This window comes from Triticum dicoccoides, chromosome 3A, assembly GCF_002162155.2.
Source record: "Triticum dicoccoides isolate Atlit2015 ecotype Zavitan chromosome 3A, WEW_v2.0, whole genome shotgun sequence".
NCBI classification, from domain to species: Eukaryota; Viridiplantae; Streptophyta; class Magnoliopsida; order Poales; family Poaceae; genus Triticum; species Triticum dicoccoides.
In genome coordinates this window covers 583147620-583170992 of record NC_041384.1, presented here as the reverse complement: position 1 = coordinate 583170992, position 23373 = coordinate 583147620, and the positions used below count along the sequence as shown (strand labels likewise).

General features: G+C 47.8%; 1 protein-coding gene across 1 annotated transcript; it reads right to left on the bottom strand.

Moving 5' to 3' along the window:
• Nucleotides 1–20991: 20991 nt before the first annotated feature.
• On the bottom strand, nt 20992–22293 carry LOC119272213 (NDR1/HIN1-like protein 13). Its single transcript, XM_037553750.1, has 2 exons — nt 22179–22293; nt 20992–22070 (listed from the first exon to the last, which is right to left on the bottom strand). Exon 2 carries the CDS (start codon nt 22029–22031, stop codon nt 21147–21149), a length of 885 nt encoding a protein of 294 aa, XP_037409647.1. The 5' UTR covers nt 22032–22070; nt 22179–22293; the 3' UTR covers nt 20992–21146.
• Nucleotides 22294–23373: the final 1080 nt, after the last annotated feature.

Sequence of the window (23373 nt, the reverse complement as noted above, 5' to 3'; positions counted from 1 at the left end):
AAATTGTTGTTCGTTGTTTCCGGCCTCATTTAAACTTGACTAGATAGGTAGTTTCATTTGCTTCACCTCTTGCCATGCTAACAACATTTAATCTTGTTGGGTACATAAATGAGAGAGAACTAAATAAGTCATGTGGTGTTTCGTCAATATGCAATGGAGTTGCATATTGAGCTCCACTTAATCTGTAGGATTGTTTGTGCACTTTGCCATGCCATGCCATGTATCATTAAACTGGACATGCATCATACTTGTTTGTGCATCGTGCCATGCTTATGTGGTGGTTGTTTACTATGTTGTTTGCTTCTTTCCGGTGTTGCTTCTTCGGGTTGGTTCCGATAACGTCTTGTTTGTGAGGACCCGTTCGACTACGTCCGTTTGTCTTCTTCATGGACTCGTTCTTCTTCCTTGCGGGATCTCAGGCAAGATGACCATACCCTCGAAATCACTTCTATCTTTGCTTGCTAGATGCTCGCTCTTTTGCTATGCCTATGCTGCGATACCTACCACTTGCTTATCATGCCTCCTACTTTGTTGAACCAAGCCTCTAACCCACCTTGTCCTAGCAAACCGTTGTTTGGCTATGTTACCGCTTTGCTCAGCCCCTCTTATAGCGTTATTAGTTGCAGGTGAAGATTGAAGTTTGTTCCTTGTTGGAACATGGAGATCGTTCCTTGTTGGAACATGTTTACTTGTTGGGATATCACAATATATCTTACTTAATTAATGCATCCATATACTTGGTAAAGGGTGAAAAGCTCGGCCTTATGCCTGGTGTTTTGTTCAACTCTTGCCGCCCTAGTTTCCGTCATATCAGTGTTATGTTCCTGGATTTTGCGTTCCTCACGCGGTTGGGTAATAATGGGAACCCCTTGACAGTTCGCCTTAAGTAAAGCTCCTCCAGCAATGCCCAACCTTGGTTTTACCATTTGCCTCACCACCACCTATTTTTCCCTTGAGAGTCGCTCTCTCGAGGGTCATCTTTATTTTAACCCCCCCCGGGGCCAGTGCTTGTCTAAATGTTGGTCCGAAATGGGCAGCCTGCGGGGCCACCTCAGGGAAACTCGAGGGCTGGTTTTACTCGTAGCTTGACCTATCCGGTGTTGCCCTGAGAACGAGATATGTGCAGCTCCCATCAGGATGTCGGCGCATCGGGCGGTGTTGCTGGTTTAGTTTTACCCTGTCGAAATGTCTTGTTGTACCGGGATACCGAGTCTGATCGGAATGTCTCGGGAGGAGGTCTATTCCTTTGTTGACCGTGAGAGCTTGTCATGGGCTAAGTTGGGACACCCTGCAGGGATTTGAACTTTCGAAAGCCGTGCCCGTGGTTATGGGCAGATGGGAATTTGTTAATGTCCGGTTGTAGATAACTTGAACCTTAACTTAATTAAAATGAATCAACAGCATGTGTTACCGTGATGGTCTCTTTCCGGCGGAGTCCGGGAAGTGAACACGGTGTTGGAGTTATGCTTGACGTAGGTTGTTCTAGGATCACTTCTTGATCATAGATTCTCGACCGTGCTTTGCCTTCTCTTCCCGCTCTCTTTGGCGTATGTTAGCCACCATATATGCTAGTCGCTTGCTGCAGCTCCACCTCATACCTTTTACCTTACCCATAAGCTTAAATAGTCTTGATCGCGAGGGTGCGAGATTGCTGAGTCCCCGTGGCTCACAGATACTACCAAAACCAGCTTGCAGGTGCCGATGGGTCCGTGCAGATGATGCAATCTAGCTCAGCAGGAGCTCGATGAAGATCTTGTCCTTTGTGTTGTTTCGTTCTAGTAGATCAGTAGTGGAGCCCAGTTGGGGTCGATCGGGGACCTTGTCGCATTTGGGGTTCTTTTATTTTGGTTCCGTAGTCGGACCTTGATTGTATTTGGATGTTGTAATGCTTTATTCATGTATTTGTGTGAAGTGGCGATTGTAAGCCGACTATGTATCTTTTCCCCTTATGTATTACATGGGTTGTGTGAAGATTACCTCACTTGCGACATTGCTTTCAATGCGGTTATGCCTCTAAGTCGTGCTTCGACACGTGGGAGATATAGCCGCATCGAGGGCGTCACAATGACCATCACCTCAGTGGTGACAGCGTCGCAGCCATTGGCCCGGGGAAGCGGGTCATTGTAGATCGCGACGTCGGTGGGGAAAGCGTCGAGCGAGGCCGTGTCGGAGTCGACAGGCATCGGATCAGTGGAGCCAACAGACTCCAAGTCCACAGCAGGCTCGCCGGAGACGTGGAGCTGGCCGAGGAGGTTGACGAGGTGGTCGGTGCCCGCGTCAGAGGCGAGCTCGTCGGAGATGAAGGTCTTGTCAAGGAGATCGGCGAGGCCGCTCGCTGCGCAGACGTTGGTGACGCCTTGCAGCGCGTCGTGGCAAGCGCCATCGGGCGTGCCGGGCTGGCTACGCTCGCTGGGGAGGAAGAGGGTTCCCGTCGAGAACAGGTCTCCGGACGACGGTGCACCTGGCCCCACGGTGGGCGCCAAATGTCGGGTGGTAGGTGCGACATATGCCAACGGGTGGCTTATCATTGTGGGAGCCAGTAAGACGTCGCCGATGCCTGGAAACGGGATGAGGCGAAGACATGCATGCCGGCGAATCTTAACCAGCTTCGGGGCTCTCCATGGAGATAACACCCCTACTGCTGCTCTGCGGGGTCTCCGCATGATCACTAGATGAACGAGTGGCTACAAGATGCTCCTTGAGCTGTTTGGTGAGAAGAAGAAGAAGGGCACGGCTAGCTCTCCTCTCCTCTCTATGTGGTGTCTAGAACTAGCTTCGATCCACCCTTTGTATGGGTGCCCCAGGGGGTTTATATAGGCCTACCCCCAGGGGGTACAATGGTAATCCGGCTGGGTGTGGGCCGCAGCCGTCTGTGTCTACGCTCGCCGGCTTCTGCGCCGGCTGCTGGGGCCCGTCGGCTGGTGGGTCCCGCCGGCTGCCGGCTCCTTGGTCGACAGGCAGGCCCCACTGTTATGGGCCTCGTCGGTGGCTGGTTACTGTTGCTCAATCCTGGTGACGAGGGCTTCGCTGAGGTGGGCGTGGCTACAGTATCGCTGTCCGGCGGGCGATCGCTGTAGCCTCACCGCGTCTTGTCTCCTTAATGGGGCGTCTCCTTCGAGGGAGGTGGCAAGCCGGCTGGGGGAGCCGGCTCTGTCTTGGGCCGACTGGGGGAGGCCTGGCCGCCTTCGGGTGTCTCTCTGCCCTAAGGGGCCCACCGCCCGTGGGCCGTGCTGACGGCCCGTCGTGGGTGACATCAGGGTCAACATGGCAACAGTGCCGCGCAGGACGGGTCATGGCCACCCCGTACGGCACACTGTGCCAGGCGTGCTCCGGGATTCGAGGGTGGCAGGCTTTACTGTAGCCATGCCCCGTCACATCGCCGTTATGTGGATTCAGACTTCGAGGGTACGATCTTGACCGCTTTGTGGGAGCCGGCCTCTTGGAGTCGGCCTTCTGGCAGCCGGCTTCTTGGAGCCAGCCCTCCCACGGCTTTCTTCATGAGGGCCAAAGCCGGGCCGCCTTCCGATAGTCGGCCTGGGAGACAGCCGGCAAGAGGAAGGCGGCCCCACGTCTTGGACTCTTGAGGGCCGGATCGGCTCGTAATTTTTTCAGAAGGGCCAGGAGGAGCCGGCTAGGCTACCCGTGGTTATTTACTCCGACACATCCCAAGATAATATTTCAAGAGGTCTCAAGCGTCTAAGCTTGGGGATGCCCCGGTTGGCATCCCACCTTTCTTCTTCAACAACTATCGGTTAGTTTCGGTTGATCCTAAGTTTTTGCTTCTTCACATGATGTTTGCCATTCTTAGAATGTCATTTTATTTTGCTTTGCTTGCTGTTTGAATAGATTACCAAGATCTAAAATTATTAAATGTTACAGAGTCTTCACATAGTTGCATAATTATTCGACTACTCATTGATCCTCACTTATATCTTTCGGAGTAGTTTGTCATTTGCTCTAGTGCTTCACTTATATCATTTAGAGCATGGTGGTAGTTTTATTTTGAAGAAATGGATGAACTCTCATGCTTCACTTAGATTATTTTGAGAGTCTTAATAGCATGGTAATTTGCTTAAAATCCTAATATGCTAGGTATTCAAGAATAATAAAATTCTCTTATGAGTGTGTTGAATACTATGAGAAGTTTGATGCTTGATGATTGTCTTGAGATATGGAGATGGTGATATTACAGTCATGCTAGTTGAGTAGTTGTGAATTTGAGAGATACTTGTGTTGAAGTTTGTGATTCCCGTAGCATGCACGTATGGTGAACCGTTATGTAACAAAGTCGGAGCATGAGGTGTTTATTGATTGTCTTCCTTATGAGTGGCGGTCGGGGATGAGTGATGGTCTTTTCCTACCAATCTATCCCCCTAGGAGCATGCGCGTAATACTTTGCTTTGATAACTTGTAGATGTTTGCAATAAGTATATGAGTTCTTTATGACTAATGTTGAGTCCATGGATTATACGCACTCTCACCCTTCCACCCTTGCTAGCCTCTCTAGTACCGCGCACCTTTCACCGGTACCATAAACCCACCATTTACCTTCCTCAAAACAGCCACCATACCTACCTATTATGGCATTTCCATAGCCATTCCGAGATATATTGCCATGCAACTTTCCACCATTCCGGTCATCATGACACATTCATCATTGTCATATTGCTTAGCATGATCATGTAGTTGACATAGTATTTGTGGCAAAGCCACTTGTTCATGATTCTTTCATACTTGTCACTCTTGATTCATTGCATATCTCGGTACACCGCGGAGGCATTCATATAGAGTCATACTTTGTTCTAGTATCGAGTTGTATCATTGAGTTGTAAATTAATAGAAGTGTGATGATCATCATTTAATAGAGCATTGTCCCCCCCAAAAAAGAGAAAGGCCATAAAAAAATAAAGGCCAAATAAAAAAATAAAAAATAAAAGGGACAATGCTACTATCCTTTTACCACACTTGTGCTTCAAAGTAGCACCATGATCTTCATGATAGAGAGTCTCCTATGTTGTCACTTTCATATACTAGTGGGAATCTTTCAATATAGAACTTGGATTGTATATTCCAATGATGGGCTTCCTCAAAATGCCCTAGGTCTTCGTGAGCAAGCGAGTTGGATGCACACCCATTAGTTTCTTTTGTTGAGCTTTCATACATTTATAGCTCTAGTGCATCCGTTGCATGGCAATCCCTACTCACTCACATTGATATCTATTGATGGGCATCTCCGTAGCCCGTTGATACGCCTAGTCGATGTGAGACTATCTTATCCCTTTTTGTCTTCTCCACAACCACCATTCTATTCCACCTATAGTGCTATGTCCATGGCTCACGCTCATGTATTGCGTGAAGATTGAAAAAGTTTGAAAACATCAAAAGTATGAAACAATTGCTTGGCTTGTCATCGGGGTTGTGCATGATTTAAATATTTTGTGTGGTGAAGATAGAGCATAGACAGACTATATGATTTTGTATGGATAGCTTTCTTTAGCCATGTTATTTTGAGAAGACATGATTGCTTAGTTAGTATGCTTGAAGTATTATTATTTTTATGTCAATATTAAACTTTTGTCTTGAATCTTATGGATCTGAATATTCATATCACAAGTAAGAAGAATTACATTGAAATTGTGTCAACTAGCATTCCACATCAAAAATTATCTTTTTATCATTTACCTACTCGAGGACGAGCAGGAATTAAGCTTGGGGATGCTTGATACGTCTCCAACGTATCTATAATTTTTGATTGCTCCATGCTATATTATCTACTGTTTTGGGCAATATTGGGCTTTATTATCCACTTTTATATTACTTTCGGGACTAACCTATTAACCGGAGGCCCAGCCCAGATTTGCTGTTTTATGCCTATTTCAGTGTTTTGAAGAAAAGGAATATCAGACGGAGTCGAAACGGAACGAAATCAACTAGAGAAGTTATTTTTGGAACGAAAGCCACCCGATGGACCTGGACCCCACGTCAAGGAAGGCAGGAGGAGCTCACGAGGGTAAGGGGCGCGCCCCCTGCCTCGTGGGGCCCTCGTGGCTCCCCTGACGTGCTTCCTCTGCCTATATAACTCCATATACCCTAAAACTTCCAGAACACACAATAGATCGGGAGTTCCGCCGCTAGAAGCCTCCGTAGCCACCGAAAACCAATCTAGACCCGTTCCGACACCCTGATGGAGGGGGCAATCCCTCTCCAGTGGCCATCTTCATCATCCCTGTGCTCTCCATGACGAGGAGGGAGTAGTTCTCCCTCGGGGCTGAGGGTATGTATCAGTAGCTATGTGTTTGATCTCTCTCTCTCTCTCGTGTTCTTGATTTGGCACGATCTTGATGTATCGCGAGCTTTGCTATTATAGTTGGATCTTATGTTTCTCCTCCCCCTCTTCTCTCTTGTAATGAATTGAGTTTCCCCTTTGGAGTTATCTTATAGGATTGAGTCTTTAAAGACTTGAGAACACTTGATGTATGTCTTGGCGTGGATATCTGTGGTGACAATGGGATACCACGTGCCACTTGATGTATGTTTTGGTGACCAACTTGCGGGTTCCGCCCATGAATCTGTGCATAGGGGTTGGCACACGTTTTCGTCGTGATTCTCTGGTAGAAACTTTGGGGCACTCTTTGAGGTCCTTTGTGTTGGTTGAATAGATGAATCTGAGATTGTGTGACGCATATCGTATAATCATACCCACGGATACTTGAGGTGACATTGGAGTATCTAGGTGACATTAGGGTTTTGGTTTATTTGCGTCTTAAGGTGTTATTCTAGTGCGAACTCTAGGGTTGTTTGTGACACTTATAGGAATAGCCCAACGGATTGATTGGAAAGAATAACTTTGAGGTGGTTTCGTACCCTACCATAATCTCTTGGTTTGTTCTCCGCTATTAGTGACTTTGGAGTGACTCTTTGTTGCATGTTGAGGGATAGTTATGTGATCCAATTATGTTAGTATTGTTGAGGGAACTTACACTAGCGAAAGTATGAACCCTAGGCCTTGTTTCCTAGCATTGCAATACCGTTTACGCTCATTTTTATCACTTGCTACCTTGCTGTTTTTATAATTTCAGATTACAAATACCTTTATCTACTATCCATATACCACTTGTATCACCATCTCTTCGCCGAACTAGTGCACCTATACAATTTACCATTGTATTGGGTGTGTTGGGGACACAAGAGACTCTTTGTTATTTGGTTGTAGGGCTGCTTGAGAGAGACCATCTTCATCCTACGCCTCCTACGGATTGATAAACCTTAGGTCATCCACTTGAGGGAAATTTGCTACTGTCCTACAAACCTCTGCACTTGGAGGCCCAACAACGTCTACAAGAAGAAGGTTGTGTAGTAGACATCAGTTATGCATGATGAGAACGGTTTGTGTGAAGAAATTGAAACATAGCCTAACTATATGATTTTGGAGGGATAAGCTTTCTTTGCTTATGTTATTTTGATAAGACATAATTGCTAGGTTAGCATGTTTGAAGTATTATTGTTTTTATGTCAACATTAAACTTTTATCTTGAATCTTTAGGATCTAAATATTCATGCCACAATAAAAAGAATTACATTGAAAATTATGCTAAGAAGCATTCCACATCAAAAATTCTGTTACATCATTTACGTACTCGAGGACGAGCAGGAATTAAGCTTGGGGATGCTTGATACGTCTCCAACATATCTATAATTTTTTATTGTTCCATGCTATTATATATTCTATTTTGGATGTTTAATGGCTTATTTATACACTTTTATATTATTTTTGGGACTAACCTATTAACCGGAGGCCCAGCCCAAATTGCTGCTTTTTTGCCTATTTCAGTGTTTCGCAGAAAAAGAATATCAAACGGAGTCCAAACGGAATGAAACCTTCGGGAGCGTGATTTTTGGAACAAACGTGATCCAAAGGACTTGGAGTGGACGTCAAGCAATCAACGAGGAGGCCACGAGGCAGGGGCACGCCTACCCCCTGGGCGCGCCCTCCACCCTCGTTGCTCCACCGACCTACTTCTTCCTCCTATATATATCTACGTACCCCCAAACCATTGGAGAGCACCACGAAAACCTAATTCAACCACCGCAACCTTCTGTACCCGTGAGATCCCATCTTGGGGCCTTTCTCGGCGCTCTGTCGGAGGGGGCATTGATCACGGAGGGCTTCTACATCAACACCATAGCCTCTCCGATGATGTGTGAGTAGTTTACCTCAGACCTTCGGGTCCATAGTTATTAGCTAGATGGCTTCTTCTCTCTCTTTGGATCTCAATACAAAGTTCTCCTCAATTCTCTTGGAGATATTCGATGTAATCTTCTTTTGCGGTGTGTTTGTCGAGATTCGATGAATTGTGGGTTTATGATCAAGATTATCTATGAAAAATATTTGAATCTTCTCTGAATTCTTTTATGTATGATTGGTTATCTTTGCAAGTCTCTTCGAATTATCAGTTTGGTTTGGCCTACTAGATTGATCTTTCTTGCAATGGGAGAAGTGCTTAGCTTTGGGTTGAATCTTGCGGTGCTCGATCCCAGTGACAGTAGGGGAAATGGCACGTATTGTATTGTTGCCATCGAGGATAAAAAGATGGGGTTTATATCATATTGCATGAGTTTATCCATCTACATCATGCCATCTTGCTTAAAGCGTTACTCCGTTCTTATGAACTTAATACTCTAGATGCATGTTGCATAGCGGTCGATGTGTGGAGTAATAGTAGTAGATGCAGGCAGGAGTCGGTCTACTTGTCACGGACGTGATGCCTATATACATGATCATACCTAGATATTCTCATAACTATGCTCAATTCTATCAATTGCTCGACAGTAATTTGTTTACCCACCGTAATACTTATGCTATCTCGCGAGAAGCCACTAGTGAAACCTATGGCCCCCGGGTCTATTTTCCATCATATTAATCTTCCGTCAACAAGCTATTTATTGCGCCGTTTATTTTGCTTTCTTTACTTTTAGCCTTTATCATAAAAATACCAAAAATATTATCTTATCTTCTCTATCAGATCTCACTTTTGCAAGTGGTCGTGAAGGGATTGACAACCCCTTTATCGCGTTGGTTGCAAGGTTCTTATTTGTTTGTGTAGGTGCAAGGGACTTGAGTGTGGCCTCCTACTGGATTGATACCTTGGTTCTCAAAGCGCCTCCCGTGTCCTAGGGTCAAGCAGCCCCCAAGGCGGCTTGATGTGGACCCTCTTCTGGAACATTCGCGGTTTCGGCCAGGATGGTCGGCGCCGCCAACTCATAGAGTACATGCGCGATGAGCGGATCGACATAGTACCAATCCAAGAGACCATGCGAACTGATTTCACCTTGTCTAAGCTTGAGCGGTGATGTCTACTACACAACCTTCTTCTTGTAGACGTTGTTGGGCCTCCAAGTGCAGAGGTTTGTAGGACAGTAGCAAATTTCCCTCAAGTGGATGACCTAAGGTTTATCAATCCGTGGGAGGCGTAGGATGAAGATGGTCTCTCTCAAACAACCCTGCAACCAAATAACAGAGAGTCTCTTGTGTCCCCAACACACCCAATACAATGGTAAATTGTATGGGTGCACTAGTTCGGCGAAGAGATGGTAATACAAGTGCAATATGGATGGTAGATATAGGTTTTTGTAATCTGAAAATATAAAAACAGCAAGGTGACGAACAATAAAAGTGAGCACAAACGGTATCGCAATGAGTTGAAACAAGGCCTAGGGTTCATACTTTCACTAGTGCAAGTTCTCTCAACAATAATAACATAATTGAATCATATAACTATCCCTCAACATGCAACAAAGAGTCACTCCAAAGTCACTAATAGCGGAGAACAAACGAAGAGATTATTGTATGGTACGAAACCACCTCAAAGTTATCCTTTCTGATCGATCTATTCAAGAGTCTGTAGTAAAATAACACGAAGCTATTCTTTCCATTCGATCTATCCTAGAGTTTGTACTAGAATAACACCTTAAGATACAAATCAACCAAAACCCTAATGTCACCTAGATACTCCAAAGTCACCTCAAGTATCCGTGGGTATGATTATACGATATGCATCACACAATCTCAAATTCATCTATTCAACCAACACAAAGAACTTCAAAAAGTGACCCAAAGTTTCTACCGGAGAGTCAAGACGAAAACGTGTGCCAACCCCTATGCATAAGTTCACAAGGTCACTGAACCCGCAAGTTGATCACCAAAACATAAATCAAGTAGATCACATGAATATCCCATTGTCACCACGGATAAGCACATGCAAGACATACATCAAGTGTTCTCAAATCCTTAAAGACTCAATGCGATAAGATAATTTCAAAGGGAAAACTCAATCCATTACAACAGAGTAGAGGGGGAGAAACATCATAAGATCCAACTATAATAGCAAAGCTCACGATACATCAAGATCGTGCCAAATCAAGAACACGAGAGAGAGAGAGAGAGATCAAACACATAGATACTGGTACATACCCTCAGCCTCGAGGGTGAACTACTCCCTCCTCGTCATGGAGAGCATCGGGATGATGAAGATGGCCACTGGAGAGGGATTCCCCCCCCCCCCTCCGGCAGGGTGCCGGAACAGGGTCCCAATTGGTTTTTGGTGGCTACAGAGGCTTGCGGCGGCAGAACTCCCGATCTAGGTAATTTTCTAGAGGTTTCTGTATTTATAGGAATTTTTGGCGCCGGTCTCACGTCAGGGGGGTCTCCGAGTCGCCCACGAGGGTGGAGGGCGCGCCCTACCCCCCTGGACTCGCCCTCCTATCTCGTGGATGGCTCGGGACTCTTCTGGCCCAACTATTTTACTCCAGGGGCTTCTCTTGGTCCATAAATAATCATCAAAAATTGGCACGTCAATGGACTCTAGTTGGTATTCCTAAACTCAAAAACAAGGAAAAACATAAACTGGCACTGGGCTCTAGGTTAATAGGTTAGTCCCAAAAATCATATAAAATAGCATAAAAATGCATATAAAACATCGTAGATGGATAATATAATAGCATGGAACAATAAAAAATTATAGATACATTGGAGACGTATCAAGCGGCTGAGCACTCACTTATTTGCCTGGCAGTGGCTCCCTTCTAGTGGGATCGTCGGGCACTCAGGTGGCATCCTGTCGGGTGTCAAGGATGTCACCTTTGAGGCCCTTCTTGCCTCCATCCAGGCCCTGGACCTCCAGGCGGACTCGGTGGGTTTATCATCTGATGAGTGGATGCAGCGTTACGACCTTGAGGACCAGCTTACGGTCATCTACACCAACGAGGATTCCTATTGGCGCCTTCGGGGCACCCAAAAATGGGTCCTCAAGGGGGACGCTAACACCGCATACTTACAGGCGACTGCCAATGATCGGTGGTGGCGTAACACCCTTTCTGTGGGATGGGGAGACCCTCCTGCAGCGTCCGGCCGACATTAGGTCTCATGTTGACGGCTTTTATAAAGCCTTTTTCTCCGCCCCCACTCAGGGAGGGAGGCTTGGCACTTGCACCCCACTTCTGAGTGGGTTCCCAGTGCATCTCGGCCACCAAAAAGGCTGCCCTCACGGCCCCGTTTTCTGAGGAGGAAGTTTGGCTTGTGATTAAAGGAATGAATCCTTCGTCCGCCCCAGGCCCCGACGGTTTGCCGGTTAAGTTCTTCCAGACTTTCTGGCCCGCCATAAAACAGGAGATCATGGCCCTCTTTGAGGAGTTCTATGTGAGCTCCATCGACCACCAGCTCCTCAACTACGGGATTATCACCTTGATTCCCAAGGTGCCCGGCACTTCGGACATTCGCCAGTTCCGTCCTATCACGATGATCAGTGTGATATTCCGCATTCTCGCAAAGGGGTACGCCAATAAGGTGGCCCCTTTAGCTGACCGCATCACTCACCCGGATCAATCCACCTTCATTCAAGGCCAGTATATCTTGGATGGCGGTCCTTGTCTTCCACGAAGTCCTACACGAGGTCCGGTCTGATACGTCTCCAACGTATCTATATTTTTTGATTGCTCCATGCTATATTATCTACTGTTTTGAATGTTTATGGGCTTTATTGTACACTTTTATACCATTTTTGGGACTAACCTATTAACCCAGAGCCCAGTGCGAGTTTCTGTTTTTACCCTGTTTTAGGGTTTCGAAGAAAAGGAAAATCAAACGGTGTCCAATTGACCTGAAACTTCACGGAACTCATTTTTGGAAGGAAAGAAGCCCAGAACACTTGGAGTGCATGTCGGGGGATCTGCGAGGAGGTCACGAGGCAGGGGGCGTGCCCACCCCCCTGGGCATGTTGGGGAACGTAGAAGAAATTCAAAATTTTCCTACGTGTCACCAAGATCTATCTATGGAGAAACCAACAACGAGGGGAAGGAGAGTGCATCTACATACCCTTGTAGATCGCTAAGCGGAAGCGTTCAAGAGAACGGGGTTGAAGGAGTCGTACTCGTCGTGATCCAAATCACCGGAGATCCTAGTGCCGAACGGACGGCACCTCCGCGTTCAACACACGTATAGCCCGGTGACGTCTCCCATGCTTTGATCCAGCAAGGAGAGAGGGAGAGGTTGGGGAAGACTCCGTCTAGCAGTAGCACGACGGCGTGGTGGTGGTGGAGGAGCGTGGCAATCCTGCAGGGCTTCGCCAAGCACCGCGGGAGAGGAGGAGGGAGAGAAGCAGGGTTGCGCCATGGAGAGGTCAAAACTCATATGTTGGCAGCCCCAAAGTCCTCAAGTATATATAGGGGAGAGGGAGGGGTGCGCCCCCACCTAGGGTTCCACCCTAGGGGCGGCGGCCAGCCCAGGATCCCATCTGGTGGGGCGGCCAAAGGGGGGGAGAGGGGAAACTTGCCCCCCAAGTTAGGTGGGTGCGCCCCCTCCCCAAACCCTAGGCGCCTTGGGCCCTTGTGTGAGGGGCGCACCAGCCCACCTGGGGCTGGTCCCCTCCCATACTTGGCCCATGCAGCCCTCCAGGGCTGGTGGCCCCACTTGGTGGACCCCCGGGACCCTCCCGGTGGTCCCGGTACGTTACCGATAAAACACGAAACTTTTCCGGTAACCAAAACATGACTTCCCATATATAAATCTTTACCTCCGGACCAATCCGGAACTCCTCGTGACGTCCGGGATCTCACCCGTGACTCCGAACATCATTAGGTAACCACTTACAAGCTTCCTTTATAACCCTAGCGTCATTGAACCTTAAGTGTGTAGATCCTACGGGTTCGGGAAACATGCAGACATGACCGAGACACCTCTCCGGTCAATAACCAACAGCGGGATCTAGATACCCATGTTGGCTCCCACATGCTCCACGATGATCTCATCGGATGAACCACGATGTCAAGGACTTAATCAATCCCGTATACAATTCCCTTTGTCTAGCGGTACGATACTTGCCCGATTCGATCGTCGGTATCCCGATACCTGGTTCAATCTCGTTACCGGCAAGTCTCTTTTACTCGTTCCGTAACACATCATCCCGTGATCAACTCCTTGATCACATTGTGCACATTATGATGATGTCCTACCAAGTGGGCCCAGAGATACCTCTCCGTTTACATGGAGTGACAAATCCCAGTCTCGATTCGTGCGAACCCAACAGACACTTTCGGAGATACCTGTAGTGTACCTTTATAGCCACCCAGTTACGTTGTGACGTTTGGCACACCCAAAGCACTCCTACGGTATCCGGGAGTTGCACAATCTCATGGTCTAAGGAAATGATACTTGACATTAGAAAAGCTTTAGCATACGAACTACATGACCTTGTGCTAGGCTTAGGATTGGGTCTTGTCCATCACATCATTCTTCTAATGATGTGATCCCGTTATCAATGACATCCAATGTCCATGGTCAGGAAACCGTAACCATCTGTTGATCAACGAGCTAGTCAACTAGAGGCTTACTAGGGACATGGTGTTGTCTATGTATCCACACATGTATCTGAGTTTCCTATCAATACAATTCTAGCATGGATAATAAACGATTATCATGAACAAGGAAATATAATAATAACTAATTTATTATTGCCTCTAGGGCATATTTCCAACAGGGCACCCCCTCCACCCTCCTGAGCCCCTCGTGGCCCCCCTGACGTGCCTCTTCTACCTATATGTCTCCATATACCCTAAAAACATCCATGGGCACAATAGAACGGGAGTTCCGCCGCCAGAAGCCTCCGTAGCCACAGAAAGCCAATCTAGACCCATTCCGACACCCTGCCGGAGGGGGCAATCTCTCTCCGGTGTCCATCTTCATCATCCCGGTGCTCTCCATGACGAGGAGGGAGTAGTTCTCCCTCAGGGCTGAGGGTATGTACCAGTAGCTATGTGTTTGATCTCTCTCTCTCTCGTGTTCTTGAGGTGATACGATCTTGATGTATCGCAAGCTTTGCTATTATATTTGGATCCTATGATGTTTCTTCCCCCCTCTACTCTCTTGTAATGGATTGAGTTTCCCCTTTGAAGTTATCTTATCAGATTGAGTCTTTAAAGATTTGAGAACACTTGATGTATGTCTTGCCGTGCGTATATGTGGTGACAATGGGATACCACGTGATTCACTTGATGTATGTTTTGGTGACCAACTTGCGGGTTCCGCCCATGAACCTATGCATAGGGGTTGGCACACGTTTTCATCGTGATTCTCTGGTAGAAACTTTGGGGCACTCTTTGAGGTCCTTTGTGTTGGTTGAATAGATGAATATGAGATTGTGTGACGCATATGTATAATCATACCCACGGATACTTGAGGTGACATTGGAGTATCTAGGTGACATTAGGGTTTTGGTTGATTTGTGTCTTAAGGTGTTATTCTAGTACGAACTCTAGGGCTGTTTGTGACACTTATAGGAATAGCCCAACAGATTGATTGGAAAGAATAACTTTGAGGTGGTTTCGTACCCTACCATAATCTCTTCGTTTGTTCTCCGCTATTAGTGACTTTGGAGTGACTCTTTGTTGCATGTTGAGGGATAGTTATGTGATCCAATTATGTTAGTATTGTTGAGAGGACTTGCACTAGTGAAAGTATGAACCCTAGGCCTTGTTTGCTAGCATTGCAATACCATTTATGCTCACTTTTATCATTTGATACCTTGTTGTTTTTATTATTTCAGATTACAAATACCTTTATCTACTATCCATATACCACTTGTTTCACCATCTCTTCGCCGAACTAGTGCACCTATACAATTTACCATTGTATCGGGTGTGTTGGGGACACAAGAGACTCTTTGTTATTTGGTTGCAGGGTTGCTTGAGAGAGACCATCTTCATCCTACGCCTCCTACGGATTGATAAACCTTAGGTCATCCACTTGAGGGAAATTTGCTACTGTCCTACAAACCTCTGCACTTGGAGGCCCAACAAAGTCTACAAGAAGAAGGTTGTGTAGTAGACATCATGGTCCAAAAGCCTCAAAGTGGTATTCCTGAAGATTGACTTCCATAAGGCCTACGACACGGATAGTTGGTCCTTCCTTTGGGAAGTGTTGCTCAGAAAAGTGTTTGACGATCGATGGGTCTCTCAAGTCATGCAAATGGTGACGTCTGGGCGCACCGCGATGAACATTAATGGGGAGATTGGGCCCTATTTCCCCACATTATGTGGGGTTAGACAGGGGGACCCCTTTTCCCCATTCCTGTTCAACATGGTGGTGGACGCCCCGGCCTCGATCCTTGATAAGGCAAAGGCCGCTGGTCACATTCTAGGCATCGTCCCACACTTGGTGGATGGAGGAGGTGTGTCCCTCCTCCAATACGCCGATGACACCATCATCATGGTGCAAGGCTCGGAGGCCAATATCTCGAACCTGAAATTCCTGTTGCTGTGTTTCCAACACCTGTCAGGCCTCAAAATAAACTTCGATAAGAGTGAGGTGATGGTTCTTGGATATTCACCCTCTCGCAGCTAGAGTATTGCGAACCGCCTTAACTGTCAGCTAGGGTCATTCCCAACCACCTACCTAGGGATCCCCATTAGTGACTCCCGCCTGTTGGAGGCTGATCTGAGGCCCTCGGTGCTCAAGCTCCAGCACCGAATCGAGCCGTGGTAGGGCCGATGGCTGTCGAAGGCGGCCCACATGATCCTCATCAACTCGTCCCTATCCAGTCTCCTATTCATTATGAGTTTCTACAGTCTCCCTGAAACGCTACATCACGACATTGGTTCGGTTCATGCTCGATTCTACTAGGCCGACAAGGGTGACAAGCAGAAGTACCATATGGTCCGCTGGACCGACATCTGCAAACCCCGGGACCAAGCTGGTCTCGGAATCATGTCCTCCAAGCGCATGAACCTGGCTCTCCTCACGAGGTGGCTCTGGCGCATTGCAAATGGCGATGGTGGCTTGTGGTTCCAGATCATCAACCACAAATACTTGCGCGGACAACCCCTCGCCTTTTACGTTAGGACAGACGGCTCCCAGTTCTGGCAGTCTGTCATTCAGCTGCTCCCGGTCCTCCGCATTGGGACCTCCATCTCGGTCGGAGCTGGGATGTCCATGATGTTTTGGTTCGATCGGTGGGCTAGGGATCTTCCCTTCCCCCCAGGTTCCAGACCTCTTCTCCATTGTGGTCAAACCTAGGATCTCCGTCGAGACGGTCCTTATTGACTTCGGGAGTCTCGCGTTCCGGCGACCCTTTGGCCGCCCGGAGGTTGCCGCGTGGCACGAGCTCCTTGACGTCGTGGCTCTCCATGAGCCCGACCTGGCGCAGCCCCACGACCGGCTGCCATGGCGCAGCCCCACGACCGGCTGTCCTGGCGCCTTGATCCCTCTGGCCTGGGCGATGGCATCTTCCCCCTATGTGGGACGGAAGAAACCTTGAATCACATCTTCTTCTCATGCGTGTCTGCCCAGTTCCTATGGGGCTGCCTCCGTGAGGCTGTCGGTGGCTGCTGGTGTAACACCTACTTCCCAGATCTCCTCTCTGAGGTCCAGGCCTCCCCCATGATGGGCCGCCACATTAGGTGGCTGCTCATTGGGGTGCTTGCGTGGACGCTCTGGACTGTGCGTAATAAGCTTGTCATTCCTCGGGTTCCTCTTCGACGTGCTACTGATGTTGTGTTCAAAATGTGTGGATATTTGCAGCTCTGGCGGACGCTTAGCCGCCATCAGGACCGAGATGCCATCACCATCATCATCTCCGACATTCGCGCGATGGGTCTTCGCTTGGCAGCGCCGCTCCCTCCTCCACCACCCGAGCCGGATTAGCTTTCTTAGTTGCTGCTGCGGTTGACCCGCCTCCGTTTTTCCTTTTTCTGGGCTTGTTGAGTTGTGCCCTCAGCAGAACCTATTCGTACTCTATGTTGTGCGACTGTGTGTGTGTGTGTGTGGGTGAACATTTGTTGTACTGTTTGGCTGTGGTGGTTTGCTTTATCTATAAAGCGGGGCGAAAGCCTTTTTCGGTAAAATATTAGTGTTCATCTCTGCTGATTTTCTTCTACTGTTCTTTGTATTTTCACTTGGCACCAAACACATCTGAGATGGATGTCTCAGGTGACTTACTCTATATCGTCCTAAGTTTGAGAATGGCATTTTGGAGGCCGAGCTTCATGGATGCCTTTATTTTTGAAAAAATCAAATTCAAAATTTTTATGTTTTAAAAAATTCTGAAAGAATATATGCGTGTATGTAAGGATGTAACCCACATGTGTGTAAAATTTCATGTTGAAATACGTTGAAATGCGACCTGTGCAAAATAGATAAATTTATGGCCTGGGAGGATGAATAGTATCATGTGTTAAATAGCCTCAGATTTGTCTTTTTTGTACAACCCTCATTTCAACGTATTTTGCCCTAAAAATTTACACACATGTGTATTATGCCTTCATGTATAACCACCTCAAAGTTATCCTTTCTGATCGATCTATTCCAGAGTCTGTAGTAAAATAACACGAAGCTATTCTTTCCGTTCGATCTATCCTAGAGTTCGTACTAGAATAACACCTTAAGACACAAATCAACCAAAACCCTAATGTCACCTAGATATTCCAAAGTCACCTCGAGTATCTGTGGGCATGATTATACGATATGCATCACACAATCTCAGATTCATCTATTCAACCAACACAAAGAAGTTCAAAGAGTGCCCCAAAGTTTCTACCGGAGAGTCAAGACGAAAACGTGTGCCAACCCCTATCCATAAGTTCACAAGGTCACTGAACCCGCAAGTTGATCACCAAAACATACATCAAGTGGATCACGTGAATATCCCATTGTCACCACAGATAAGCAAATGCAAGACATACATCAAGTGTTCTCAAATCCTTAAAGACTCAATCCAATAAGATAACTTCAAAGGGAAAACTCAATCCATTACAAGAGAGTAGAGGGGGAGAAACATCATAAGATCCAACTATAATAGCAAAGCTCGCGATACATCAAGATCGTGTCGAATCAAGAACACGAGAGAGAGAGAGAGAGAGAGAGAGAGAGAGATCAAACACATAGATACTGGTACATACCCTCAGCCCCGAGGGTGAACTACTCCCTCCTCATCATGGAGAGCGCCGGGATGATGAAGATGGCCACCGGAGAGAAATTCCCCCCTCCGGCAGGGTGCTGAAACAGGGTCCCGATTGGTTTTTGGTGGCTACAGAGACTTGCGGCGGTGGAACTCTCGATCTAGGTTATTTTCTGGAGGTTTCTGTATTTATAGGAATTTTTTACGTCGGTCTCATGTCAGGGGGGTCTCCGAGTCGTCCACGAGGGTGGAGGGCGTGCCCTACCCCCTGGGCTTGCCCTCCTATCTCGTGGACGGCTCGGAACTCTTCTGGCCCAACTATTTTACTCTGGGGGCTCTTTTTGGTCCATAAAAAATCATCAAAAATTGACACGTCAATTGGACTCCATTTGGTATTCTTTTTCTGTAAAACTCAAAAACAAGGAAAAAACAAAAACCAGCACTGGCACTCGGCTCTAGGTTAATAGGTTAGTCCCAAAAATCATATAAAATAGTATGTAAATGCATATAAAATAGCCTAGATGGATAATATAATAGCATGGAACAATCAAAAGTTATAGATACGTTGGAGACGTATCAAGCATCCCCAAGCTTAATTCCTGCTCGTCCTCGAGTAAGTAAATGATAAAAACAGAATTTTTGATGTGGAATGCTATTTAACATAATTTTTAATGTAATTTTTCTTTATTATGGCATGAGTGTTTAAATCCAAAAAATTCAAGATAAAAGTTTAATAATGACATGAAAATAATAATACTTCAAGCATACTAACCAAGCAATTATGTCTTCTCAAAATAACATAGGCAAAGGAAGCTCATCCCTACAAAATCATATAGTTTGGCCATGCTTCATTTTTGTCACACAAAATGGTCCCATCATGCATAACCCCGATGATAAGCAAAGCAATTGTTTCATACTTTAGTGTTCTTAAACTTTTTCAATTTTCACGTAATACATGAGCGCGAGCCATAGACATGGCACTATGGATGGAACAGAATATGATGATGGAGGTTATGTGGAGAAGACAAAAAAGGAGAAAGTCTCACATTGACGCTGCTAATCAACGGGCTATGGAGATGCCCATCAATTGATGTCAATGCGAGGAGTAGGGATTGTCATGCAACGGATGCACTAGAGCTATAAATGTATGAAAGCTTAACAAAAGAAACTAAGTGTGTATGCATCCAACTTGCTTGCCCACGAAGACCTAGGATATTTAAGGAAGCCCATTGTTAGAATATACAAGGCAAGTTCTGTAAAAATATGAGTTTCAGTGAAATTTAAATTTTGAATTTGGAGGCCTTTAGTGAGTTCGGTCACCAAAGGCAGTTTCCGCCTAAGTTTTGGCTTCGTAACTGAGCAACGATCCGTGAGTTAGTTAGTGTCTAGAGGTGTTTCTTTACAAAAATGTTGGTTGGCAGCAAGAAGAATTAGCAATATTTTCTTTCCAGGGTACTAATGTCCATTTACCATCTTAACCAATATTTTGACAATGGCTAACTGGCTAAATCAATTTTCAGGACCATTGAAGTGATGAAAATATTTAAATAAGCTCTTGTCAGGTCAACTAAGTTGCGATCCATATCCTTACAACGACCATTTATGATAATATTTCCAGGTTCACATCTCGAATTGAGCATATATCACATTAGCCGGACAAGATGTTTTCCTACATGGACTTTGGCAAACGAAAAGGCTTGGAAATTAGTTCAAAGTTCATGGAGCTGCACTAACTGTCTTGAGAGCTAGAAACGGGTATCCAATCCGAACAGAAGTGCAGATCAGATTCTGACAATTTCTCTGATATGGTTTTCACGTTCAGCCGGCCAAGACGTGAGAGGCACTACACTTAGCCGCTGGGAGCTCACAACATTCTTTTCAGCATTGACCAGACGACAAAGATAACAGCAGAAGAACAGGCTCTATCCTAATCATCGTCATCGAACTACATATTGTCAAAGATTGTTGTGCTGAAGTGCTGATTTAATTTGGCATACACACTAATGTGCATTCGAAACTGCTTTCGAAATGGATCTGAACGATTCTTCAGAAGTGCTTGAACTGCACATATCTGACCTGCAAGTCTGAACATATGTACGAGCTGATTTGTTCAGTCGGTGTTAGTCTGAACATTTAGTGCATGCACGAGCTGAGTATGTTCATGTCTACACAGAATTTTGAGTTACTTCCCCCGGACTAATAAGCATGCGTGTTGCCTTGGTGCTGAATGTTCAACTTTGTCATGGGACTTGTGTGTGAGCCTTCATAGTTCGAATTGATTGCAAAAGCGTAAATGACCAATTGTAAAGTGGAGTACATCCAAGTTTGCGAACGATATGTAGTTGCTAATGTTCCAAATTAAAATGTATAGTTTTTACTGAAAACCATATGACAAAACTTATACTCCTACTAGGTTTATTTTTTCCGTCAGCAGCAACACAAAAGGTACCAATGCACCAACACCATTTTCTTTCAGTCTTTCAGGAGAAGAGAGGTTGCACCTCGTGAACATCTTAACCGCAGCACAATTTCGCGGCAGAACATGATCTCGACGGACAAAAGAATTAACATTGCTCGATCAAACCAACATACAAATTAATGGGGAGAAAAAACATCACGGAAGCAGCACGAATCCTTTGCCGCCACCTGCAAGAACCGCTCTCCTAATCAGCCGGTAGCCATTTTTGTCTTGCATCGGCGGCGTCAGTTCCTCCAGAAGAGGAACGGCACCTTGACGTCGCACGACCTGGACACCACCTTGGCGCTGGCGGCGAGCCGGTCCACCGCCATGGCGCAGCGCACCGTCACCGGCACGGCCCACGTCCTCACCCCGCCGAGCTGCAGCCGCACGGGCACCGTGATGTCCACGTCGAACGGCACCGACCGGAGCCGCTCCGCCGCGGCCATCTGCCCGCGCTCGCGCTCCGCGAACCGTATCCCGGCGCCCTTGGCCCTCGCCACGAACACCGTGACGTTGCCCGGCGCCTGGTAGAAGGCCGGCCACGCGCCGTCCGCCAGGCGCACGCCCTCGTACGACACGGCGACGCGGCTCCCGGCGCCGTCGTAGTGCACGCCGACCTTGGCGTTGGCGCTGTTGTCGGCGCGGACGGTCGCGGCGAACCCCGGCGAGAGCGCGCTGGGGGCCGAGGCGTTGCCGACGCCGGCGAGGCCGGATACCGCGAGGGACACGACGGAGTAGGCCGGCTGCCTGGGCTTGAACGCGAGGTAGACGGCCCCGACGGCGGCGGCGAGGAGGACGGCGAGGGAGAGGACGATGATGACGGCATAGAGGCAGGCGCGGAGGTAGGAGCAGCCGGCGCGGCGCTTGGCGCGGCGCGTGTAGTGCTGGAAGAGGCGCGCGTTCTCCGGCGGCGGCACGCGGAAGACCTTGTCCTTGGGCACCTGCACCACGTACGTGCCGGGCAGCGGCCCCGGCGGCTTTTGGGGATGCGGGGGAGGCGGCGGGATGGGCTTCTCGAAGTGGAAGCTGTAGAGCGGGCTGGAGGAGGGGTCGGAGGAGGAGTAGGCGTACTCGCCGGAGAAGTCGGAGCTGGTGGCCGCCGGGTGGACCCGGCCGTCGCTCATCATCGGCCGCTCCTGCTCCTCGCGGCGCGCGTGCGAATCAATCTGCGACACCATGAAAACCGTCCGTGCCACGCTGTCAGTTATAATTGATGCACATTGGTAGTACATTCCAAACAAACCGGGCCGGAGACCGGGAAGACGGCGACGCACCTTGTACGGCTGTGTGTGGTCGCCGGCGTTGTTTCTCCCTGCTGGCTTGGGGTTTCTCTCTGCTTGCTTGTGGCAGAGGAAGGGGAAGGATAGGGACGTGGCGTGCGAGGAGGTGATGAGGGTGGGAGAGAGCGGGGAGGGTCGGCGGCGGAGGGCGTTATATAGAGCAGAGGGCGGCGGGGGGAGGGTCGGGTCGGGTGGGGCTGCTTGCTGTCGAAGGAGGGGGACTGGACTCGACTGGAAACCGCGTGGCGGTCGCGGCTGCGGGTTTATGGAAGGTTTTGATTAAGGGGGAAACAAAGGTGTGAAATCAATCCTGGACTGCACCGCATGCAAGGCAAGGCAAGCGATGCGTGTTGGCAACCGCGAACACGGATCTCTGCTCGTTAATGCACACAGCTGGATCCATCGGCGTCCGATCAGTAGAGTAGTTCGAGGGGACACGCATCGCATGGTGAACCGAGCCCGAGTATGATTTTCACGGCGACCAGAGCAGGAAGGCGGCGGCGGCTGTTTGGCAGCCCAGCTCACGGTACGCGGCTGGGTGAAAACAGCCGGCCGTACGTGCAGCCGTGCTGGTGCACACGGGTAGGGGCGAGAACCAGCAGAGGCGCGGGAGGGCACACAGGTAGGCAACGCGACCCACGTATTGGTGCTCCGCCTTAGCAGCTTGGTCCAACACGTCACGTCAGATAAGCTCTTGGAGCCAAAGAATAGTAGTACTCCTACTAGTGCTATGCAGTGGATAGATCGATCGACGGAGTATCCTGGCAGGCGGCAGCTGGAGCTGGATGGACGCCTCAGGAGGCTCCTAGAGTACGATGACGAATTCTTGGTCCATGCCCAAGTGATGCGTGCCCACGCTCGATCGAGGCCGTGCCGCGTCTTCCTAGTCGTGCCTGCTACTACTCCGCTACTGCTAAGTCAGAGACAAGCCCGGTTTGCTCCTTGTCCCAACTCTTTTTTTACAAGAAGGATGTATCCCTGACCTCTCGAGTGGGTGATGCATGCATTCATTTTATTAATTATTCATAAAGCTCTTACAAGGTAATACATCAGAACCCATCATCTTAGCAACACATGTCGCTACTCCTATCCCCATGATGAAGGATGCTGAATGTTTGAGCCTAATATCAAATAGACATCACGTCAACACCTAACATCTAATGCCAAATGACACATCCAAGCCACAATA

Coding starts and splice junctions, on each gene's coding strand:
- LOC119272213 (XM_037553750.1), bottom strand. CDS start 22,031: ATGATGAGCGACGGCCGGGTCCACCCGGCGGCCACCAGCTCCGACTTC.